Source organism: Anabrus simplex, chromosome 1 (genome assembly GCF_040414725.1).
Source record: "Anabrus simplex isolate iqAnaSimp1 chromosome 1, ASM4041472v1, whole genome shotgun sequence".
Lineage (NCBI taxonomy): Eukaryota > Metazoa > Arthropoda > Insecta > Orthoptera > Tettigoniidae > Anabrus > Anabrus simplex.
In genome coordinates, this window is record NC_090265.1 from 1085063239 (window position 1) to 1085086900 (window position 23662).

General features: G+C 40.7%; 1 protein-coding gene across 2 annotated transcripts in view; it reads right to left on the bottom strand.

The window, feature by feature from the left end:
- Nucleotides 1-9461: 9461 nt before the first annotated feature.
- Nucleotides 9462-23662, bottom strand: part of ATPsynC (ATP synthase, subunit C) — a 39744-nt gene continuing 25543 nt past the window's right edge. For both annotated transcript variants that reach the window (XM_067137228.2, XM_067137230.2), the window contains exon 5: nt 9462-10417. In XM_067137228.2, the coding sequence (XP_066993329.1) occupies nt 10254-10417 (164 nt within the window). In that variant the 3' untranslated portion in view covers nt 9462-10253. The remainder of the gene's footprint in view (nt 10418-23662) is intronic.

The following is a 23662-nucleotide window of genomic DNA, read 5'->3' on the forward strand; positions in this document are numbered from 1 at the left end:
AACTACCCAACAACTACAACAACAAGCAATTCCATGAAGAGAAAATATTAGAAGAAATACTATTAGTTTAACATTCTAAATCCAGAAGAAAATTACAAATTCAGTGTCCGTCATTTACAGCTTTTAATTTTTTCACTTAACACTAGCATTAATCATCATCTGAAAGGATTTGATACCGGAAGAGAATCTATCAAAGACTGCTGCAGGTAAGTTATTCCAATCCCTTATGGTCCTGTTTACGAAGAAAAACTTGCCCACGTCAGTATGCTGGTTAGTGACAATCGCCACCGGGATATGTCCCATTTGCGATGCATTTGTTAATAATAATAATAATAATAATAATAATAATAATAATAATAATAATGTGCTTCGGTATATGACAGTGCAATGTGTAATTGTGTCTAGTTGTACGCGACAACTTGAAGACGATGTCCCAAATGCAACGTAAGTCATGGATGTCGGTTATTTTGAAGAGATGCCACCTAGCACAGCCCGCTGTATTTTTTTTATTCAAAAGAAGTAAAATACGTCTGCAGGAAAACGTCTGGGATGGTCCGACACTTAAAAACACATGAGGAGGAATAGTCACAGAACACCTCTGGCCCGGTCTGAATCACAAGAAGGTAATATGCCGACAATTGTGAGGCATCCAGGTAGGTTTACACCCTAATAACAGTTTTTTTTGTTTCGTGTGGCTATTTCTAGCCGGGTGCAGCCCTTGTAAGGCATACCCTCCGATGAGGGTGGGCGGCATCTGCCATGTGTAGGTAACTGCGTGTTATTGTGGTGAAGGATAGTGTTATGTGTGGTATGTGAGTTGCAGGGATGTTTGGGGACAGTACAAACACCCAGCCCTCGGGCCATAGGAATTAACCAATGAAGGTTAAAATCCCCGACCCGGCCGGGAATCGAACCCGAGACCCTCTGAACCGAAGGCCAGTACGCTGACCGTTCAGCCAACGAGTCGGACCTAATAACAGTTATTAACACATTATACCAGTTATTCAGATAAGAAGTTCACTTGAAATAACTCGTGAACAGTTTAAGATACTGGCATTCTGTCTTCACTTTCGTTAGTGGTATTAAGGAGCTCATAGTTCAACACGCAGTGCTTTTGACAAAATTTATCGTCACACACGTTTCCATATGAGAACTGTCAATGATAACTATCAAGCTTACACTCGTAGTTACTGGGGCGCAGCACACGAGAATCGGTCTCGAGTGCGTTACCCATCATCCCTGCTGAAAGAATTGGAGCAAAATCGGGCATTTTAGATTACACGTTCCACTCATATGTAATGGGGGTTGCATATGTAGCAAAGCACATCTTCCCCATCTCAAGTTCGAACATTGCACGCCTCTAGTATCCTATCTACAGTTATCCACAAATTATGCAGGGTTATTCAGCTAAGATGGCCACTCCAAATATGTCGTGAACAGTTTAAGATACTGATATTCGTTTTTCACTTTCGCTAATGGTATTAAGAGGTTCAGAGTTGAACATGCAGTACTTTTCCAAGCTTTTGACAAAATGTGTTGACTCGCACGTTTTCATATGAGAACGTTATTTCACGCAATAACTGCCAATGATATAATATCAAGTTTACAGCCGTAGTCACTGGTACGTCGCACAGCTTGCACTACAGGGGGATCGGTCTCGAGATATGTGACGTCATTCTCGAGAGTCTCGAGCGAGAGCGTTGCGCGTCACTAATTCTCTCATTACGTGCAGCGTAAGTAAGCGAATGAATAGGCTAAGTACAGAAACCGACGGGTACTGTAGGTACACTTACCTGGATACTAGAGGCGTGCATATTCGAACTCGTGACGAGGCAAGATGCGCCCTGCTGCACATGCAACCACGATTACGCACGAGTGTAATCTAAAATGCTTGAGTATGCTCCAATTCTTCCGACAGGTAGGTGTGCATCGTTATCAGACCCCACATTCAATATCATATGACCACTGCTTGTGTTTACCGATATTTTAGTGACAAAAGAAATAATTCCTTACAATGTTATATAGTATTCGCGTCATAATTAGGTATTTCGGTATATGGCGGTGCAATGTGTAATTGTGTCCAGTTGTACGCGAAAACTTGAAGCCTATGTCCGAAACGATGTAAGTCGTGGATGTCGGTTATTTTAAAGAGATGTCACATAACACAGCCCGCATACTATCGCTGAAGAGGAATCGTCACAAAACACCTCCGGGCCGGTCTGCATCACAAGAAGCTACCCAGTCGACCACAACAACTGCGAGGTATCCAGGTAGGTGTACATCCTATATACAGTTATTAACAAATTACACGGGTTATTCAGCTAAGAAGTCCACCTGAAATCGGTCGTGAACAGTTTAAGATACTGACATTCTGTTTTCACTTTCGTTAATGGTATTAAGGAGCTCATAGTTAAACATGCAGTGCTTTCCTAGGCTTTTGACAAAATGTATTGGCACACACGTTTCCATATGCGAACTGGTGATATACCATCAAGCTTACACTCGTAGTTACTGGGACGTCACAAAGCTTGCAGCATAGGAGAATCGATCTCGAGAGCGATGCCCATCACCCCTCTCGAAAGAATTGGAGCATACTCAGGCACTTTAGATTACACGTTCCACTCATGTATAATGGTGGTTGCATATGTACCAAAGCATATCTTTCCTCGTCTTCAGTTCGAATAATGCACGCCTTTAGTATCCAAGTAGGTGTACATGCTATCTGCAGTTATTCACAAATTATACAGGGTTATTCAGCTAAGAAGTCCACCTGAAATCGGTCGTGAACAGTTTAAGATACTGACATTCTGTTTTCACTTTCGTTAATGGTATTAAGGAGCTCATAGTTAAACATGCAGTGCTTTCCTAGGCTTTTGACAAAATGTATTGGCACACACGTTTCCATATGCGAACTGGTGATATACTATCAAGCTTACACTCGTAGTTACTGGGACGTCACAAAGCTTCCAGCATAGGAGAATCGATCTCGAGAGCGATGCCCACCACCCCTCTCGAAAGAATTGGAGCATACTCAGGCATTTTAGATGACACGTTCCACTCATGTGTAATGGTGGTTGCATATGTACCAAAGCATATCTTTCCTCGTCTTCAGTTCGAATAATGCACGCCTTTTGTATCCAAGTAGGTGTACATGCTATCTACAGTTATTCACAAATTATACAGGGTTATTCAGCTAAGATGTCCACCTCTAATAAGTTGTGAACAATTTAAGATACAGTACTGACATTCAATTTTCACTTTCGTTAATGGTATTAAGGAGCTCACAGTTCAAAATGCAGAACTCTCCCAGGCTTTTAGTAACATTAATTGGCACACACATTTTCATATGAGAACTGCTGATGATATACTATCAAGCTTACACTCGTAGTTACTGCGACGACGCACAGTTCGCAATACAGGAGAATCGGTCTCGAGATCTGTGATGTCAGTCTCGAGAGTCTCGCCCATCACTAGTTTTGCAGTCCTTCCTTTGCCTTGGCAGCCCTTCTGTCCGTTGGGGCCTCTACGAACAGTGTCGATGTAGAGTTGTTTTTAGCAAGTACAACATAATTGTGACTGATAAGCGGTCTCAAATGGACACCCTTTAAGCAATTGGCATGTTGTACTTTAATCATCATTGGAATTCCTCTTCCTTGTAGGTGTGTTGTACTGTGATACATTCAGAATAGTATTTTTTTTAGTTTGAAATTGTGTTTGCAAATTTGAAAATTAGCATACTCCTGTGTGCGCGTTAATACTTCTTGCAGTCTTATGTTGATGTCTTATTTTCCATAGTGAATTCAAAACGGCATGACGAGCTATGTGTGATTAAACAGTATGATTTTACTCCCAACTGTTGTGTGTGCAGTTTAGCAAATTATACCTATTTTTAATCAATTTGCTACAAAACGCTAAATTTGAGAAGTTTAGATGCTACAAAACGCTAAATCTATGATTTTTAAATGCTATAAACCACGAACTCTACTTACCGTATTCCGACTTCATGTAGACGAAAACATTGAATAGAATTCCCTGACCCTTCAGTCACGGATGAACTGTGGGAGAGAGCACCCGCCCATTGCAATCACATGCGACTAGTATTGTTCGTTCCATTGCATTGTCTTTCTTTGGGCCACCGCTTTACAGGCTCCTGTATAATCCCCAGATACATTTATTTCCCCCATTCCTATGTCATCCAGTAGTTTCTTCACCTCAGCGTCCGACTCGTTGGCTGAACGGTCAGCGTATTGGCCTTCGGTTCAGAGAGTTCCGGGTTCGGGATTTTAACCATAATTGGTTAATTCCTACGGCACGGGGGCTGGGTATATGTGCGGTCTTCATTTCATACCCATCACGACGCGCAGGTCGCCTACGGGAGTCAAATGGGAAGACCTGCACCTTGGCGAGCCGAACCCGTCCTGGGATATCCCGGCACTAAAAGCCATACGACATTTCATGTTTCATTTGGTACTACTATGTTATCCTTAGAATTTTACCATCTGCCCCAGTCTTTAGACTCAACCAATACTTAATTATTTAACAATAGCAGTGGCGGCGCGTGGATAAAACGTCTGGGGGTTCACTGCTGTGGAAAATAACGTGTTCAGATTATTATTGTTACTTGATGTTTACATAGATGTAAAATAGTGACATTGCTTGATTAGAAACGACTTTGCTTTGCAGAGACACTGCTACAGCTCGAAGAAGTTACCAAAACAATGAAAGGCAGAGGATATGAGGTGCAATTACTTTAAGCTGATCCAATTTCCCCTCATTTTGAAGACGTTGCTTATGTATGAATAACTTCAAGAACGTGTTAGGCAGACTACTGTTATTTATTTGTTGCCGTGTTTTGCTGTTTACTTTTCATAAAACACGTATTACTAATGAAAAGTTTCATTTGATTACATAAACTTAGGCTACTTACGCCTATTGATGCTATACAAACCGTAGTTAGCAAAATATTCTGGCTCATTGCGGTTAATTACATCAGAAAGGCAAATTCGCTAAATTAAATTCCCTTCAAAACCTACCACATACGAGAAACTCGTGTCTATCGCTGGTCCAGTTGCCAGCGATTCCTGGGCTATGTTTTCCCTGCTCCTCACAGCCCCTCGCCATGCGCACCCTCCTTACGTCTCAGTTCAGTCCTGAAATTGTATCTCTTCGCTGGTTCCGGAGAGCAACTGTGTTTTGATGTCAAAAATACCGCTACGCGCGCTGATATACAGAGCAAATTTAAGGAATAGGCTCTGACAAATCATTTTACCTAGACTCATCTATTTCTAGGGGGTTCACTGAACCACTGAACATATAGAACGCGCCGCCACTTAACAATACCCACCCATATACTCATCCCTTCTCACTCCACTGTTCGTAGTACAGCTTCGCAAATTTACTTACAACTATACCAGTTACAATTCCATAATCTACTCCCCAAAATTCAGTCCCATACTGTCAACTTCATTTTAACAGATTTAAATAAATTTTTCTGAACATCACATTCGACATCTTCCTTTCTAATATTTTTAAACTAGCCAGAGCACTTACTCCCTTCATTTTCGCTCTTTTTATCCGTTCTGCCCACATGCTATTGGAGCTTAACATTCGTAGGTATTCAATATTTTTTAACAAATAATTTCGTCTTACCCATCCATCAATTCACTTTCTTAGTGTCACCCCCATACCTCTAGTTTTCCGTGGATTGAATTTTAGATTCCACTCTTTACAGTAATTTACTATTATGCATTTCGACAGGTATTAGTGTAAGCAGCAGGATATTGTCTACGAACATCAGACCCAGAATATTGTGGTTCGAGACGTGGATAAGCTCCTTTCTCAAATCCTTCAGATTGGACAACGTAATTGGCAATAATTCGCAACCATTTTAGACTACTATACATTTGAGGAGCAGGGGGGGAATCTGAAAAATTAAATCCTTCAAATGACCAGGCAACAAGCACAACAATTTAGTTAACCGTAAAACCCACGCTTCTGCACCATCTGTCCATTGGTACTCACCCCCCACCTAACCCTAAATTTCTCAGTGCCCTTGCAGCTTCCAAACTCCACGAGGCTGTGGGTAGTGATGGGCAGTCAGACTAGGTCTCGAGATTTCTCGAGACTGGCGCAGGCACTATTTCTCGCGAGAAATTTCGAGAGCGGTGTCCCCGAATTGTGTCGTAGGCCTACCGTACAGGTAGTCGGAGCTGAATGCTGTTTGTGCCGAGTATGCCTTCTCCATTCCGTAAATACGTGTCAACAAGCGACTATGGCGTTCATTTTTACCGAGTTCTATTTTGACGCAGTATAACAATTATAAAGGATACGCCTTCTGGCATTGTACGCAGTGATAAGTACACGAATGAATAGGCTAAGTACAGAAACTGACAGCTACTGTAGGTACACCAAATACAGTAGAGACAATACACGACACTGAGCGAGATATCGAGGGACAACTATTGGAGCACACTCTAGCGGATAGACCTGAACGGTACTGATTCTGTCATAAGAGCACGTGTATTTTTGTGTGAAGTTTTTGGTGTTATTTATGCGTTTTCAGTGAGTTGACATAATTAAATAGTAGCGTGTGTCATTCCTTGATATCTCCTCTCAACATGAGGGGAAAGGTATGTGCTGTGTTTGGCTGCAGTAATTATGAAGTAGTGAAAAATGCGCGGTCGTTCTTCAGGTTCCCTCGTGACAAGAACATGTAAGTAATATTGTGTTTGCATATATATTCTTCCAGTGACAGAGATTTTTATAGTACTTCATAATCTTCTGACCTGCTCGACCCATATTTTAACTGGCATAAAATGTAATACGCATATTTTATTCTATAGTGCAGCAGTTAGCCTTCAATACCGATGTGTTGTAGGTGTGATCTGTGGGTTTTGAAATGTCACAGAAGCGATTTGGATAAGGTGTACAAGAAAGAAGGGACGGTACGCTTATATAAGAATTATAAGATCTGTTCTGATCATTTCCAGGCCAGCAACTTTAGAAATCCTCGACAATACAGCCAAGGGTATGTTACATTTTTGCTCTAATTGTACGTAAATATTCCTTAAAGCATCACTATCGACAACATTTTCATACTTTTCTTTCTTTATTCCTCTTCTCAGTTCGAAAAATGAAGGTATCGGCCAAGGAAAGACAAGGGCTCAAATACGTCAGCCTCGTGTCGGTAGATTTACTGGCACGTAAAAGAACTCCTGCGGGACTGAATTCCGGCACTTCGGCGTCTCTGAAAACCGTAAAAGAGTAGTTAGTGGGACGTAAAACAAAAAAACATTATTATTATTAAATGTTAATTCATTGCATCATATGTGTAAGGAATGTGCTGATATTTTTATTGGCAAGTGTCTTAATGTGATGATACAATGTTTTCAAATGAGAAAAAAGACAAATCCAACCGTAAGAGTTCAGGCAGGAATGCTAAAGCTAAAAAAGTAATGCATAAATGAAAGATCAAGCCATTTGACAGCAGCCCATTTCATATCTTGTTCATGGGTCTAATTTCAGTCTTTGAATAATAACCTTTTAAATAATTCTTCATTCATTTATCCAGAATTGCTTTAGCAACTTCGAAGTTAATATCTCAATACCACTTTCTTTCTAGACGTAATTTATTTATCCATTTCCGTATATACATTTCCATTGATATTTGAATTTAGCGCGATTTGTTCAGGTCAAGTCACTAGGAGCGCCACCGTCGAATTGTCTCCCATTTTAGCAAGGCGAAATCCGTAAGTGTCGTGTATTGTCTCTACTGTATTTGGGTACACCTACCTGGATACTAGAGGCGTGCATTATTCGAACTCGAGACGAGGCAAGATGCGCCTTGCTGCGTACGCAACCACCATTACGCATGAGTGGAATGTGTAATCTAAAGTGCTTCTGTTTGTTACAATTCTTTCGACAGATAGGTGTACATCGATATCAGACCCCACATTCAATAACATGACCACTGGTTGTGTTTGCCGATACTTTGCTGACGAAGGAAATAATTCCTTACAATGTTATAGAGTATTCGCGTCATAATTAGGTACGGTACTACGATATATGACTGTGCCATGTGAAATTGTCTATAGTTGTACGCGAAAACTTGAAGACGATGTCCGAAACGCAACGTAAGTCGTGGATGTCTGTTATTTTGAAGAGATACCACATAGAACAGCCCGCAGTGTTGTTTATTCAAAAGAAGTAACATACCGGTACATCGGCAGAAATACTTCTGGGATGATCCGACACTTAAACACGTAATATAAATGAAGAGGAATAGCCACAGAACACCTCCGGCCCGGTCTGAACCACAAGAAGCTTCCATGCCAACAACGATTGTGAGGCATCCAGGCAGGTTTACATCCCAATAACAGTTATTAACAAATTATACGGGTTATTCAGCTAAGAAGTCCACCTAAAATAAGTCGTGAACAGTTTAAGATACTGGTATTCTGTCTTCACTTTCGTAAATGGTATTAAGGAGCTCATAGTTCAACATGCAGAACTTTCCTAGGCTTTTGACATTATTTATCGTCACACACGTTTCCATATGAGAACTGCTGATAACTACCAAGCTTACACTCGTAGTTACTGGGACGTCGCGTCGCAAAGCTCGCAGCACACGAGAATCGGTCTTGAGAGCGTTGCCCATCATCCCTGCTGAAAGAATTGGAGCAAAGTCGGGCATTCTTGATTACACGTTCCACTCATATGCAATGGGGTTGCATATGTAGCAAAGCACACCTTTTCCTGTCTCAAGTTCGAATGCACACCTCTAGTATCCAAGTAGGTGTACTCTATCTACAGTTATTCACAAATTATGCAGGGTTATTGAACTAAGATGTCCACCTCAAATGAGCCGTGAACAGTTTAAGATACTGGCATTCCGTTAATGGTATTAAGGGGTTCATAGTTTAAACATGTACTTCTCCAGGCTTGGCTCACACGTTTTCATAAGAGAACGATGTTTACAGTCGCAGTTACATCGCACGCTTGCACTACAGAAGGATCGGTCTCGAGATCTGCAACGTCAGTCTCGAGAGAGAGCATTGCCCATCACTAGCTGTGGGTAGTGTGCAGCAAAAAGAGCCACAGAACACCATTTACAGGTTCCTTCAAGTTAAATGTGTTAGAATAGGATGAAGAAAATGGAGCGAGTGTGGCAAACCATAAATGATTTGTTATTTGTGTAACCAGAGAGAAATTATCAAGAGCAAAGAATCCACCTCACTCAGTGGTGTGAAGGGGAATATGAAAATGGACATAAAAGTTCTGCAGTGGGTAGAGACGCTACAGAACAGCAATATTGTAAATCACAAACTGCAGTTACTAGGTACCGTACCTATTTTATCTTTGCCGGCTATGATATTTAATTATATCTTGTAACACAAAAAGAAAGCCGAGTTGAGGAATGAGGATACAATTACCAATAGGGTATGAAAATAACCAACATAGAGTAGTGACGAATGAACTTCATTCACAGACTGCCTTTACATAAAACGAATCAATATACAACCAAATATACAAGTGTGTCAGTCTACAGTATGAACCAGAGTTCCAAACACATGAAGTACAACTTAAATGGGGAAAAAAGGAAGAGGATACAACATAGGAAATTTTGAAAAATAAGTATAGTCACTGTTCGAGGTTCCCAAACTGGGCAACTTTTATACAACTAATTTATAATGAATCTAGTCAACACTGTACAATGGAATCATTCATCCCCATAAACCAAGATACATTTCAATGTGTTTACACCATTTGCCAAAAATTTCTGTAAATTAAACTTCTTCAGAACTCTGAAAGTTGCTGTATATCAGTTTTCCATTTTAAATATACTAGAAACTAAAATGACCTGCAAATGGGTTTAAAATTCTGGCTCACTTTAAAGTCTATTGCTTTGACACTCGCAGGCAGCCCAAATTTCCGCTACAGTGGGGGGTAAACCATGGAATAATGTCTGAGGTGCCCCTCGCCGACGGAAAATTAGCTGCGTGTTGACTTCTGTTGACGGTGGCCTTGGGGGTGAAAATGCACGTTTAATTGTCCACAGTTGTCTTCAAGCCCCACGAAGAATAGCTCTCACCGGTAAGATCACCATCTCAAAAACTCACCACAACAAATTAATACACTATGCCACCTCATTAATTATTCCATGGAAATCCCTACACTCCACAGAACCACCCCCTCCCACCGTTCCTTAATAGAGGGTTCGACCCCATGGCAGTGAGGTGTCAACTAAAATGCATTTAGAATGCGTACAACAACAAGAAAGCCATCATCAAACAGAATAGACCCATGGCCTCAGACAGGGCAAATCCCAGGATGGCATAGGAGAAGAGCTGCTGCTTGAGGGAGGGGTTCCTGGCATAGCCAATAATGAGTGAACCGAACACTGTACCAATACCAGCACCTGAAAAAGAAACAAGATGAATTAGTAAATCTGTTGTAAAAACTGACCACCAAGAGAGTTACAGGAGAACACAGAATCTGTATATTATTTCAACATATACCACTGAATAATAAGGGCAACAATGAACAGGCCTGTAAGAAATACAGCATCAGTTAACCCGACAGTGCTGTGTTAGGTACGGCATGCACCAATCATGGCAGATGCAAGTCTTACTGGTATGCAATGTCCAGCCTTTGCACTGCACTACCATCTATTGTAAGAACTGTGAACCAGTCAAATCTTTTATAGTGTATATTCTCTCTTTCTTTTGGTGGATATATCAACTCTCTAGAGTACTTTTCCTTCCCTTCAAGCAACTTTAGTCAATTGTGACAACCAAACCTGGTGTGAAGCACTTAAGTGAGATAAAGTTTCTTTACTTTCGAAGAAGAGTTGCAACTAATGATAAGTAATCTTAATTCTGGCCATTTCCAGGCAATTGTGATTGCAGTCCTGGAAATGAATGCAGAAAGCGAACAGGTAACTGGGACATGTCTTCAGTAAGCTTGCACAACTGCACAGCCTTTAGTCATCAACATGAGGAAGTAAAAGCAGACAGGGGAAGAGACTAGCACTCGTGCACACAAGCATTTCTAGCATGGTCGCTGTGCTTGTGATGGACAGGGTTTGACACTAGTGATGTAACGAAACTGAAGATTGCAAAAGTCAGTGCTTACCTCAACTGAACTGCAGTTGATCAGAAGGGCCACTTCTGGACCATGCAAACGTAGACTAGGTGTATCAGAACGACTTAAATACCTTCTTAAGTATTAATTTTAATCTTGTATGCTTTTACCGGTATATCATTGGTGTATGTCTATACCAACATACTTGTCCTATTACAATATAATAATAATCGGTATTAATGTACAGTTTACTATTGTGGTACTGGCAAAAACCAACATTTTCGCTGTACCGTTAGTCGTTGAACTTTCCTCATACTGTGGAGAATTTTGTCCACTAAACTAGTTCAACCCTTAGATTTGAGCTTTTCACTATAGTTGTCTCAAGTCAAGTGTTTGGTTCTACATAACCTTTAATTTACTTTCAGGATTGATGAATCACCATGAAGAAAGTTGTATAAGTCATACTCGCACTGCTAAGAGGTTTGGAGTAGAACCCAGGCTTTTGGCTTTCGCTCTAGTGATTAGGAATTGTATACTGCCCCCTCTAGTACCGTGCCAATTAATATTTAGGTGGTGTATATTAAACTAATGGAACTCAAACTGGTAAACAGTGTGGCAGCATCAAGAAATGACACCATAAGGACCATGACTACCAAAGATATTTTACCATTTGAGTACAAGTCATATAGGTAGTGGTAATAACGTACTAGCTCGCAAAGTCTCTGAAAACTGATAGCTGGACAGAAAGCGCGTTATATTTTACACACATGGAATACATTGACTTATTCTTCATACAACACATGCATATTAATCGAGATATGCACCCTTCTTACAGCAGTATCAGATAAGAGCTTCAACTGCCACTCCATCTTCGGCATAGCTAAAGTAATGAATATTTCCTCCATGACCATTTTATGCACTTTTGCGATAAATTCTGGGGTCGTAACATTTTTTGGCCGTCCACTACGTGGATCATGATCCAAGCTCTCCCGACCAAATTTAAACTCGCTTGTCCACTTGGCAACAGTTGAAAATGAAGGAGCAGAGTCCCCCAGTGTGTTCTGAAAGTCGGCATGAATTTCCTCTGCTTTCATACCTTTCTTTACAAAGTATTTAATCACTGCTCGAATATCAGTTTTTTCCATCGTCACAAATCACTACGCGGGAACAACAAAGAGTCGCCACTACCACACTCCTGCAGCTAGAGCACCGACGCGCCACGTGTTCACTCACAAAGGATGTGTGATTATTGTGCGGGAACCTCGTTGCTCTAGCACCGATTCCGAGAACTTTTCAAATCGCCCTCGTATGCTTCCTCTTGACATCTTCCAAATACAAGGAATGGTGGTTTTAAGCCATGACCGTGACAAGCCCAGTGCTTTGCATGTAAAGGAAACCTGTAAGAGGCACTACAATGTGCATCATTCTTGTGACTACGAGAAATGAACAAACATGGCAGAACTTTTCAGAAAATTAGAGAGAATATTTCACATTTCAATTTAAACAATTGTTCTTCATTTCTAAATATGAACATAATTCTAATTGTTATTCAGTAATGAATTATGATTATCGAAAGAGTGGCTGGAGTTACCTCATGTTTTGGGGTAACTTTGGCCGCCATAAAAGTAACTCAAGAAACAAAGTTTTTGTCGATGTGTTATTTCGGCCACTGTGAATGCTTTTTATGAACCTGCAGAATGCCCAGTATCAACAATTATAAATTAAAACTATTTGTGATGAAACAGAAGTAATGATCAAATTCACATTTTCCACAAAGAAACTATTTTATTTAGCCTAAGCATACAAGCATTGTATATTACAAATTGCATGTTGCATTGCATAAATATTTGTAATGGTACAAATTATAATAAATAAAATGTACGAAAATCATAAAGCCCAATTGTATGGAGAGAAAAGGAGAACGGAAAAGAAGCAATCTTGTAGACTGTTCTCATAACACACATTCTTCTAAATTAGAAAATCTGGGTCGTCAACCAAGTTCTTAAATGTGTATCGTCCATGTCGAATATCTGTATATATTGAAAACTGGATACTGTGGCTTTATTAATCTCTTCTAAAGCATTCTTGAAGTAAACAGGATTTTAATTACAATACCCGCAGCCGCGAAAAGTTTTCCTGTACCGTATGTTCTTGGTAGGGATGAAGTTACCACGGAAGAGGACAAGTTTAATCAGAAAACTATTCCCTGAAAACCCTATGTGAATAAAATGTATCAAATTGGGTTGATCAGTTACCAGACATACTTACATTTTGACCCCATAAACCACTGGAATGGAGAATAGAATGCTGGGGCTAGAGAACAGTGTTTTCTGCTGTTACCGAACAAGACAATGGTCGGGGCTGCGAAAAAAATTGACTCGAATGAGAGCTCGCCTATGTTCTTTGGACTACTGAGTGTTGATAAAGCATTCTATTGTACGTGCATTTTAGTTGTTGCAAGTGGTTCATTGGAGGCAGGAGAAAGTAAGTGTTGCTATTCGTCAGTGGCCAAAGTTACCCCACTTTACGGTATTAAAAGTTAAATGTGGAATTCTGCAAACAGCTTGCTTATAGACTATATCAGAATTCATTTCTTCACACAATAATTTTGAAAATGCTAGAGACCACATCCTGAAGGCTAACTGTGAAACTTGCCGATAGAACGGCGCTGGGAGATCACCCATCCACCGATGGTGTGTATATTAAAGAATGTATAGTAACTGAATTGCAGAATCTGTCTCCTACTGAAAGTAATGCAAACCATTTAAGTCTGTCGAGAAAAACAGGAGTTGCAAGAATGAGCTTGCAGAAGACACCAGGTTGCCGCTTGAGGATATCTAAGAATGGTACAGATTTTTCAATTTTAACTGAAAGTACAGATAATGCAGACATTGCACAGCTGGATATTTTTGTTTGTAGAGTAGACAATTACAAGCAAGCAGAGTTCTTGGATTGAATTCCTCAGGAGACTACTATAACCAGGCTAGACACATTTAGTGCTGTTCTTCAGTCTGCCAAAAGAATATGGGTATTGGGATAAACTATCTGTGGCAACAAGCAGTGCTCCTGCAATGACTGGTGTAAAATTTGGAGTCAATGGTCTACTACACTACAGAATGACCCCCTATTTCCTTCAAGGCCGTTCGTGATTCACCAGGAAGCCCTTTGTGCAAAATCTCTCAAAACGAGCCATGTAATGGACACTGTTACGAAACCTGAACTGGCTCACAAATTAACCCACCACCAATTAAAAGACTACATAGACTTGATCGACAGCAAGCGCAGCGATATACCACATTATTCCAAAGTACAGAGACTGATCAGGGAAAAGACCGTACAAAGATTGAGTTGTGGTAGCATATGTCTGATATGTTGGTTGAAAAGGGCAAGACATAGCTACAACTGTCCACTGTACCATTCCAGGTACAGCCAGGACACACCATGTAACTTACAGCTAGAATTTCATTCTTCAGAGCGACACATGGCTCTTACCAAGAGCAATAAAAAGAACAGGGTCCTTTATCAACAATTGGACCCATCTAGTTTCTCAAAGGCCACAAGTTCATGGGACGAATAAGAGCAATGTTTGGAAGCACTTATAGATGAGCAGCAACCCCTCCCCCCCAAACTAAGTTTAACAAGATTAGGTTCCGATCACGATTATCATACTCTTGTCTACAGTCATGAGACTTGCCTACATTAAGAGTGTACAACCAAACAGTGCACAAATAATTGCTAAAAAAGGGTTTTACAGACTGTCAGACATGAAATCATATAGCTGCATAGGCTGCAGCATAAGGATTGACAAAGTAATCGATTAGTGTACTTTTGCATTTTTGTACTATTCTGTCAAAATGGGGTTGCTTGACAAGATCCTACTTTTATTGTAGCATATTTTCTTTTGTTTATATCTTCTGAACAAGTTTTGTTACAGAATCTTAGCAGCATAGTATTCGGCATTATTCAGCTCCATAATTGTTCAGAGGAGAATTGAGCATGGAAAGCCGCTTAAAGAAAGGCCTTTTATTTTTTATTCTTTGCTTATAACCTTCAAATTGTTTTCCTGCTACACTGCGATTACAAAACAGACCGCTTCACACATTCTATGTAAATGCCAGGTCAATGAAAACATACAGCCACTCAGGAATATACTGCATGAAATGCAACGATCATGAAGCCAGCTACATCGGGCAGACCGGCAGATGTTTTTCTATTCGCTACAACGAACATATCAATGCCACTAAATATAATAAGTCTTCATCCATAGGGCAACATGTAGAGGATCATAAACTTCACTAAAATTGAGAATGACATGGAAATTTTAAATATAAACCCCACAGGCCTATTGCTCTACATAATGGAAGATTTTTTACATAAACATGGACCAATACGCTAATCCTAACTTAAATGAAATCGCAGATAAAACAAATACTCTCTTCAACACAGCCATTCCCATTCTAAAAGACACATATTTAAAAAGAATTAGCAGATACAACCCAAAAGACATACCCCCTCCCCACTATCTCTCAATCTGAATGCTACGACAGCCACACGACATGCAGCACGCTCCCGACCATACTCTAAGACATATCCAGTCCACACGTAACACTATAGCACACAAACCATTCAGCATTTATTCTTATTCCTACCTTTCTTTTTCTTAATTTTTTTTTAATTCTACCTGAGCAGGAATGCAAGCATGAAGAGGAGAGCCCTCTCAACCTACTTTCATATAATTTAATGTCGTACACAGCATATCATGCCTCAACAAGGATTCAATTAAACTAGCATGTATCAGCAACAATATAGACCCTCTCAGTCTTGTCCAGGTCTCAAACAAGATTCCTGTAGGCAGACTATGGAGGCCACAGATGGATATCAACATAGCTAAACGACAGTGACAACTATTGTCGTTTCATTGCAATAATGCTATTGTGCGGATAGGTAACGCTTCAAATTTAGAGCAAGCAATTTATTGTCCTTCGGTCCATTACCTGCCAGGTTCAGGCGTCTTTGTTGATATCTTTGTCACGGGTGGCCCAGATTGGCTGTGCAGTAGATGTTAGTTTTCTCTTGTCCTGCTCGTGACGTCATCAGAGGAGCACCGTGACTGTAGCATACAACCGCATGTGTATCTTATTTCGTTGTTTATCGCTGTCTGCCTTATAAAGAAAGGATTTCCACATAATATCTATACTTAGTTTCTTCCCGTATATTACTATTGGTTTAAATAGTGGCCTACTGTATATTTTTTCAGTTACTTTTCTTTTCGTCAGTTGCGTGAAGAGTGTAATAGTAGCTGGAATGAAATTTCTGTGTTCATAGTATCATAGTAGTGTACAGTATATATTTGCGTGTCATTTACGCTAAAGCACATTTTATCTGTTTGAAATAACTGACAATGCCTGGAAGTGCAGTAACTGGCTGGCTGTCATACAGCAGAAAGACGAAAGGAACAGATATCGTTCATCATTCATTTCCTAAAGCTTCAGACCTGCAAAAAGTTTGGATACTAAAATGTAAAAGGAAGGATTTCTTCAACGTACCTACTTCTACTGCGTGCTCGCGGAATTTATTGACGCCAATTATGTTTGCGATTTAAGAGCAGAATTACTGCATTTACCTCCCAAGAAGATCTTTAAAAAGATGCAGTACCTACAGAGAATCTTCCCGGTAGCATTTACATTAGTAGCCCAGTAAGTGCACGATTATTCCTGAGAAATTCGTCAGTTCCACAGTCTTCAGAGCAAAAAAATGAACAGATCAAAGAGGCAGTTAGCCAGAGAAACTAAGAAGATAGCTATAGAGACTCTTGAGAATGTATCTCCGAAGAAAAACATCGATGGCTATGAAGATACTATCTCAGAGGAAGAAGAGTTCCTTTTAAAGAAAGTGAAGGCACCAGAAGAGCAAAATAGGAAATTAGTTCTGAAGTGCACTAAATTGCAAATAAAAAAAATACCTGACTGAAGAACTGAACAAGAGCTAAGAGAAGAATCAAAAAGATAGGAAGGTTGAGAGTGAAATTAATACCGTTTTGGGGAAACTGCTTTCCAGGACTGATTAAAATTTTATTGAGTGATAAGGAGCAGGCTAATTGAAGCAGAGAAGATATATGCAAGGCAGTAGCATTGCGTGCTGTTTCTCGCAAATGTTACATTTATTTACGTAATTAAGGATTTCCTTTGCCCAGGATATCTACTCTGAAAAGATGGGTAAATCGCTCATTCCACTGTCGAAAAGGAATGCTCAACGACTTACTCCTACTAATGAAAGCCCAAGCAGAAAGATTTTCTACGTTGGAGCGTGCGTGTGATCTACTTTGATGAAATGAACGTCGACAATAGAGTCTTATGACGAAGATGTACAGGTAGTAACGGCTCGCGGACTGTTTTCTGCGTGGCAACAACCCATATTTTTTTAGTATGACCTGCAAATGACTGCAGCTTTGCTTCACAAGGTTATATGCTCCATATAAGATGCAGAGTATAGTGTTGTTGCCATGGTGTCCGACCTAGGAGCAAAAAATCAAGGTTTGTGGAAAGAACTGAATGTTACTCATACCAACACGTTTTCTGAATCCCCGAAGTCCACAGAGAAGAGTATGGGTCTTTGCTGATGTTCCACACCTGTACAAGCTAATGAGAAATCATTTCATAGATGATGGGCTGACTCTTCCAGGAAACATCCTTGTTACAAAACAAACCATTGAAAAGTTGCTTGCGTTAGACCACGGTAAGATGAAGATCTGTCCGAAACTCTCGTTGCAACACAAATGTAAAAGGAAGGGAGCGCTAGCGAGTGTACTTCGCCATCCAGCTTCGCTTATGCCTGGTGAGGAAAATATTGCTTCCTTCTTCGAGCTTCTAAATGACTTATATCCTCAATGCAAGAACACCTAATAAGAAAAAGCTCGCAAATGGGTACAGTAATGATCATCAGGTCCAAGAAGGAATTCTACCAGCTGTACACAGGCTGTAAACGGATGAGTGAGTAAATCGAGTCAACTGCTCCCATTTCAGAAAGGCCTTTTTAGTGACCTCCAATATCTCAACATAAAAGTAATTTTGACTGATCGATTAAATCAAGACTGTCTGGAAAATTTATTTTCTCAGATAGGACTCATTTCTATGAACATCTGCTACCAACCGAGGTGAAATTTAGATTGAGACTTACTTCTGGGCACAAACTCAAAATATTCCGTTATCCAAGAAAGCTGCAGTAATTTCAGAAACTGATGTGATACTGACGTCTAAACTTTCAAGCCTGATTGAAGGTGAGACAGAAATTCAGGACATTGCGATAGAAAATCGTGCCGTTAATGATTCACCACAATCTACAGCGACACCTGATTGTTTAGCAGAGGGATTTCGGTACCTCGCCAGCTACATTGCCTACCGTGGAAGAAAATATAGGTCAATAGGAAGTCCCACTTGGGAAATGCTTTCCATATCTTCTGGTACAGCCCCTGTGGGATGGATAGTAGTATTTTCTCGGGGAGGTCTACTCGTTCCATTGGAAGAATGGCTAAACCAACTAAAGGAATTTGAGTTAATTTTTGCGGACACGCTGAACTATCATGCATACCTAATAATATACGCAAAGTGTGTCAAATAGCAGGAAATTCCCCACTGTACCACCAGAAATAGTAAAAATGTATGTTAGAACGAGAACATTTATACGCAATGAACATTCGGGCAAGGACTGAAAAATCCATAGCACCTCATCGGCAACAGGCATGGCAGCGGATTTTATCTTCAAAAGCAACCACTTCATGACATCTTATCTCACAGGTAGGACTGTTCTAATTGTTTTTCCTGTTCTTTCTTATTCTTTAATTTTAAAAAGTAGGAATATCTATGCAAGGCTTAGGGTGGCGTGCACCAACCAAGAGTAAGTTCTACTTCCGTAGTAAAGTACTCTTGAAGTCAGCATTCGGCGACTTCCATACGAGAGTAAATTACTTCCGAAGTATTTTAGTCCTCTCAGATACTCCTGGAGTAAATTACTACAAGAGTAAAATGTTGAAGAGCACCATCTTGTAGTATATTACTAAAGAAGTAAATAACGTACGAATATAGGTTAGAATTTACTCTCACGTCGTGCATGGAGTAAGCTAAGTTTAGACTTGTTGACTAATGATAATATCGTGCCGTGTATGAGAGGAAAGACGTTTCAAACGTGTTTATGGATTACTTAGATTATATTGACGATCTCGACGCAGTAAACGATGGGAAATGTAATAGTGCGTAGGCCTACAGTGCGTGAAAGGCGAGAGCCGTGTAATGTGAACACGGCGAGTTTCAGGAACGTTTTTGGTCTTAGGAAGGAATCCTTTACTTTCCTTCTAAATCTACTTGGAGATCACTTACAGCTGAATTCTTGTCTTAATTTTGTTGTATCTGTAAAATTACAGTTGCTGTGTGCCCTACGAGTGTTTCGTACCGGAACATTTCAGTACCGGTACGGTACAGTTGCCGGTGATCTAATTAACGTTTACCGCACAACTGCTAGCCGTATCTTTCATCGCGTGGTTAAAGCACTAGTTGAGGCTAAGAGGGAGGTACGCCTGCAAATGATGATGATCGTTCGGAAAATAAAAGGATACTTTTCACGTTGGCAGGTTTCCACACGTCGTGGGTGCAATTGACTGTGACTGCGCGCATATTCCCATTTATTGCCCTCTCGGTGACAACGGTGAACTTTTCAGAAATCGGAAGAGGTTTTTTTTTTTCTTTTTTCTTTTTCAATTTGCTTAACGTCGCACTGGCACAGATAGGTCTTATGGCAACGATAGGGCAGGAAAGGCCTAGGGATTGGGAAGCGACCGTGGCCTTAAGGTAGGGCCTACAGACCCAGCATTTGCCTGGTGTGAAAATGGGAAAATTTCGCTGTGGATGTAGGCCATCTGTATGAAGAAACCGCCATCAGTTTTAATTTTTCCCGCGTGTCCATGACTTTCTGCTTTGCTTTTAAGTCCTTCTACAGAATCTTAACTTGCTTTTCACTGCGTTTTCCGTCACTCGAAGCATTGAATTCTTTCGCCACGACTTTCCATGAATTTCCTTTCTTATCCAGCATCTTTATGTCGTGTTTCTTACACCTTATATCCTTTGCATAGATCGTCATTATCTCTATTAACAAGCTTTTATCTTTTTCGCTTACGTTTTCCCCCCGTTTCCTATCGCACATAACCTTATCTATTTGGATTTCTTTAAAGAAGATGCACGAACACAGCACTACTCCGCGAGTAACGAACGCTACTTCTGTAGTAGTAACTAAAAGAGTAAATTGTACTTCAACTCTCCGACGTTACTTCCGGAGTAAATAACTCCCGTAGTAATTTACTTCTGTAGTATGGACTTCTTTAGTAAACGCTACTTCCGTAGTAATTTACTCCAAGATGGTGCACGCCACCCTTAGAATATGAACTGCCGCTGTTATGTGTGTTAAGCTTCAAACTCTATACCTGCGGGTGAGAGTCGTGTGTTAACATGCGGTAGTTCCATTACCGAAGTTCTGCTGTCAACATTTTAATATTACAAACATTTCGCATCTCTAAATATTTATGTTGACAGATCTGAGAGCACGTAGCCTTCTTCAAACTAAATTGGGATTTGTTAATAAATTTTGAGCGTTGGTCAGTGTGCCGTCACGTTACATCTTATTCGTAACAGAAATAATGTAAACTTACTATGCTGTACTCTCAATCTCATAACAGCAGTAAACTTTATGCCTGGTCTGCATTTAGTTCTGAGAAACGGTAATGTTTGCGGGTATTATGAGATTCCTACTGAAATGCGTGCTATGGGCTCTGCTGCTTTGCTCCTTCTGTGATGTTAACCAATAGCAGCTCGTCTCGCGTTTGGCCCGACCTTTAGTAGTGTTTAAGAACCTTGCTTTCTTGTCATCGCCACCGTCCACGAGTGGTTGTCGCCATTGTCTCCTCAGGAGACGTGGTGACTGGGCACTCTACGGACGGTGATCTCATTGATCAGGAACAGTGGGCCTTCTTCCTGGGAGAACTAGGTTCTCCAGAAAGTCTGGGCCTCTCGCTCTTGCCGCTGTCTGTCTTTTGGAGGAGAACCGGCAGATGGCTTGCCGGACTTCTTCGGGAAACCTGTGACCCCGATTGAGTTGGAAAAGACTTCTCCAATTTCTTAAGGGATGTCTGTGGCTTCACTGTCCTCTTTAAGGTCTGGGCTTTTGAGCCCTATTTGGGGAAGCCTCCCCCCGTTGGGGGACTTCCCAGCTGAACGTCTAATAATGCTTCGATTTTTCAGATTACATTTTGTTGTTGGCTTTGACTTTTCAATGCATTTTCAATACTGGTGTTCTGTACAGAACGGGAGTGATCAGCACGTTTGCAACCTTTTCAACGAAGGAGATGGAGAACTCCAGAGCAGCCATAGACTTGAACTTCCTCTGGACACCTCGATAAGATAGCTAATCCAGCATAGCTTATCGCCCACACGCCTCTTCACGTCGGTTACACCCTGATGTGCTAGGTACCGGATCATAGTATCATCGGAAGACTTAACCAAATCCCTGTGGAATATAACTCCCTTGCAAGAGTTGAGGGTTTCACCTCTACCCTTCTGAATAACTTGGTTCTATGTAGCCGTCTGGACTGTTCAGCCGTAGAGGCTTTATAAGTACGGATCTATCACAGAGCTTGCGCGTCTCATCAATTTCACCGGCAACAATTTCTTCAATGGAATTGCTGATAAAGAAAGGACATTCATCAAGAAAACTTACCAATGACCCTGGAAGAAACCAGGAATCGAGAAAGACATTTGTCACTTACATAACCCACTGGAACTAGAGTATATCGCTTGCGTTTCTTGCCAATTTTAGACGCAGGTTTTTGAAGGGTGCCACCCTTTGAGAGAGAACAAGAGAGGTTCTGTTTTTGGTCCCACGAGTACTCCGGAAATATGAAGTCAACCTTCGGCAGAGCCCAGGAGTAGTACCGAAGGCAAGTCTATATACTCCAGAGGGCGCCTGGTATCTGGAGAGGGTTGCTAACAACTACTCTCCCAGAGGCCATGTATCACCCCACCACGACCCGAAACTTGTGATTGGGGAGGACAAAACCTCGGTACTAACCTATTCTACCCGAGGCAGAGTGTGGCCAGACATGCAGAGGAATGAAATTTAAGGTGTGAATAGAAGGGTAGAAATAGTGATGAAGAATAAAGAGCACAGACACCCCTCAGGCAACTTGGGGGACACCTTGTTAGTCTCGCTCTACACCGAGACCAATCCAGCATGGTAAACCTGAGTTGGCACAGCCCTTGGGATCAATAAGCACACAAGCCCCCACACCGACATTATGAAAGTACAGTATAATATCCTTTAAACACGAGGAATTATTCGTGTCTAAGGGGGGGTGTGCATCATGGAATGAGCTATAGGGCCCCCAAAGTTGCCAATGTACATGCAAAACCAAGAAAACTACTATTGTAACATGTAGTGAACTTCATTGGTAAAATCTGTAGGAACATTGGTCGTACATATACAGTCAAAGCTATTAAAGCAGAAAAGTGGCCGGTGTTAGAGTAGTCAGAATCGAATTCTGGACTAGTCCAACTTTCACATCCGACTCAAATTAATTAAGATTCCAAGAGCTCTGCCGACAGTCTCCAAGACAAAAGCCAAGAGTACACTTGTATTTCCATTATCCCACACTCCGTTGGAGAGTTGCCCAGCTGAGGCATTGAACAGCCTTTTCCTCAGACCTTCCTGGTCTCAAGCAGGTAACCAGTACCTGTCCCAGACGCAAGCTTACTACTGGTCACTAAATCCACTGAAAGAGTAGCACTACAAATTATGAGGCACACTAAGAATAAGCAGGCAAGAAAATTATGGGAACTAGAACCTGGACAACAATGTAGCATTCTGAAAATTTCTCTTATTGTATAAAAGCACGAGACATCAATATTTGCCAAGAGATTTGTTTCAAATCAACCAACAAGCATGTAAAGTCATCCAGATACATACTGCTCTCCCAAGCTTACCTTATTTCCAGCAGACGTGCAGGACTTTGCATACAGCACAGAAAAAAACTTAATGTAAATATGTTGTCTATACAGAAATTTTTGCTTCCTATGTTGCTTTTCTTAAAAAGATCTCAGACATACACACAACATTAACCCTCACTATTCACCTACTTGTACAAGTTTTTGAGCCTGCTGCTCCACAGCTGATCATATACAAGTATGTAGTTTGCAGACCTTGCTTCCTTAGCCATTTACCACCTGCCTTGGAATTATTTCTAAACTTACCACTGATTTGTCAGACATTCTCTTAGCAATAAATTTGCCTGTCTTTGTGCAACAGTGATATTCTTTTCACCCCTGTACATCTGCTAAAAGGTTTCATTGTGTGGAAACCATCTCCTGAATGCAAGCTCACAGCTGCACACGACAGTATGATTTATTGCAGTATGTATAATTCAATACGTATCACCAGAATAATTTTGGCAACTACTACAGAGCTTAGTTTATATGTAGCTAATTTACTGTGAATTCTAAAGTTAAGTTTAGGAGTCATGGTAACATTTACAAATTCAGATTTT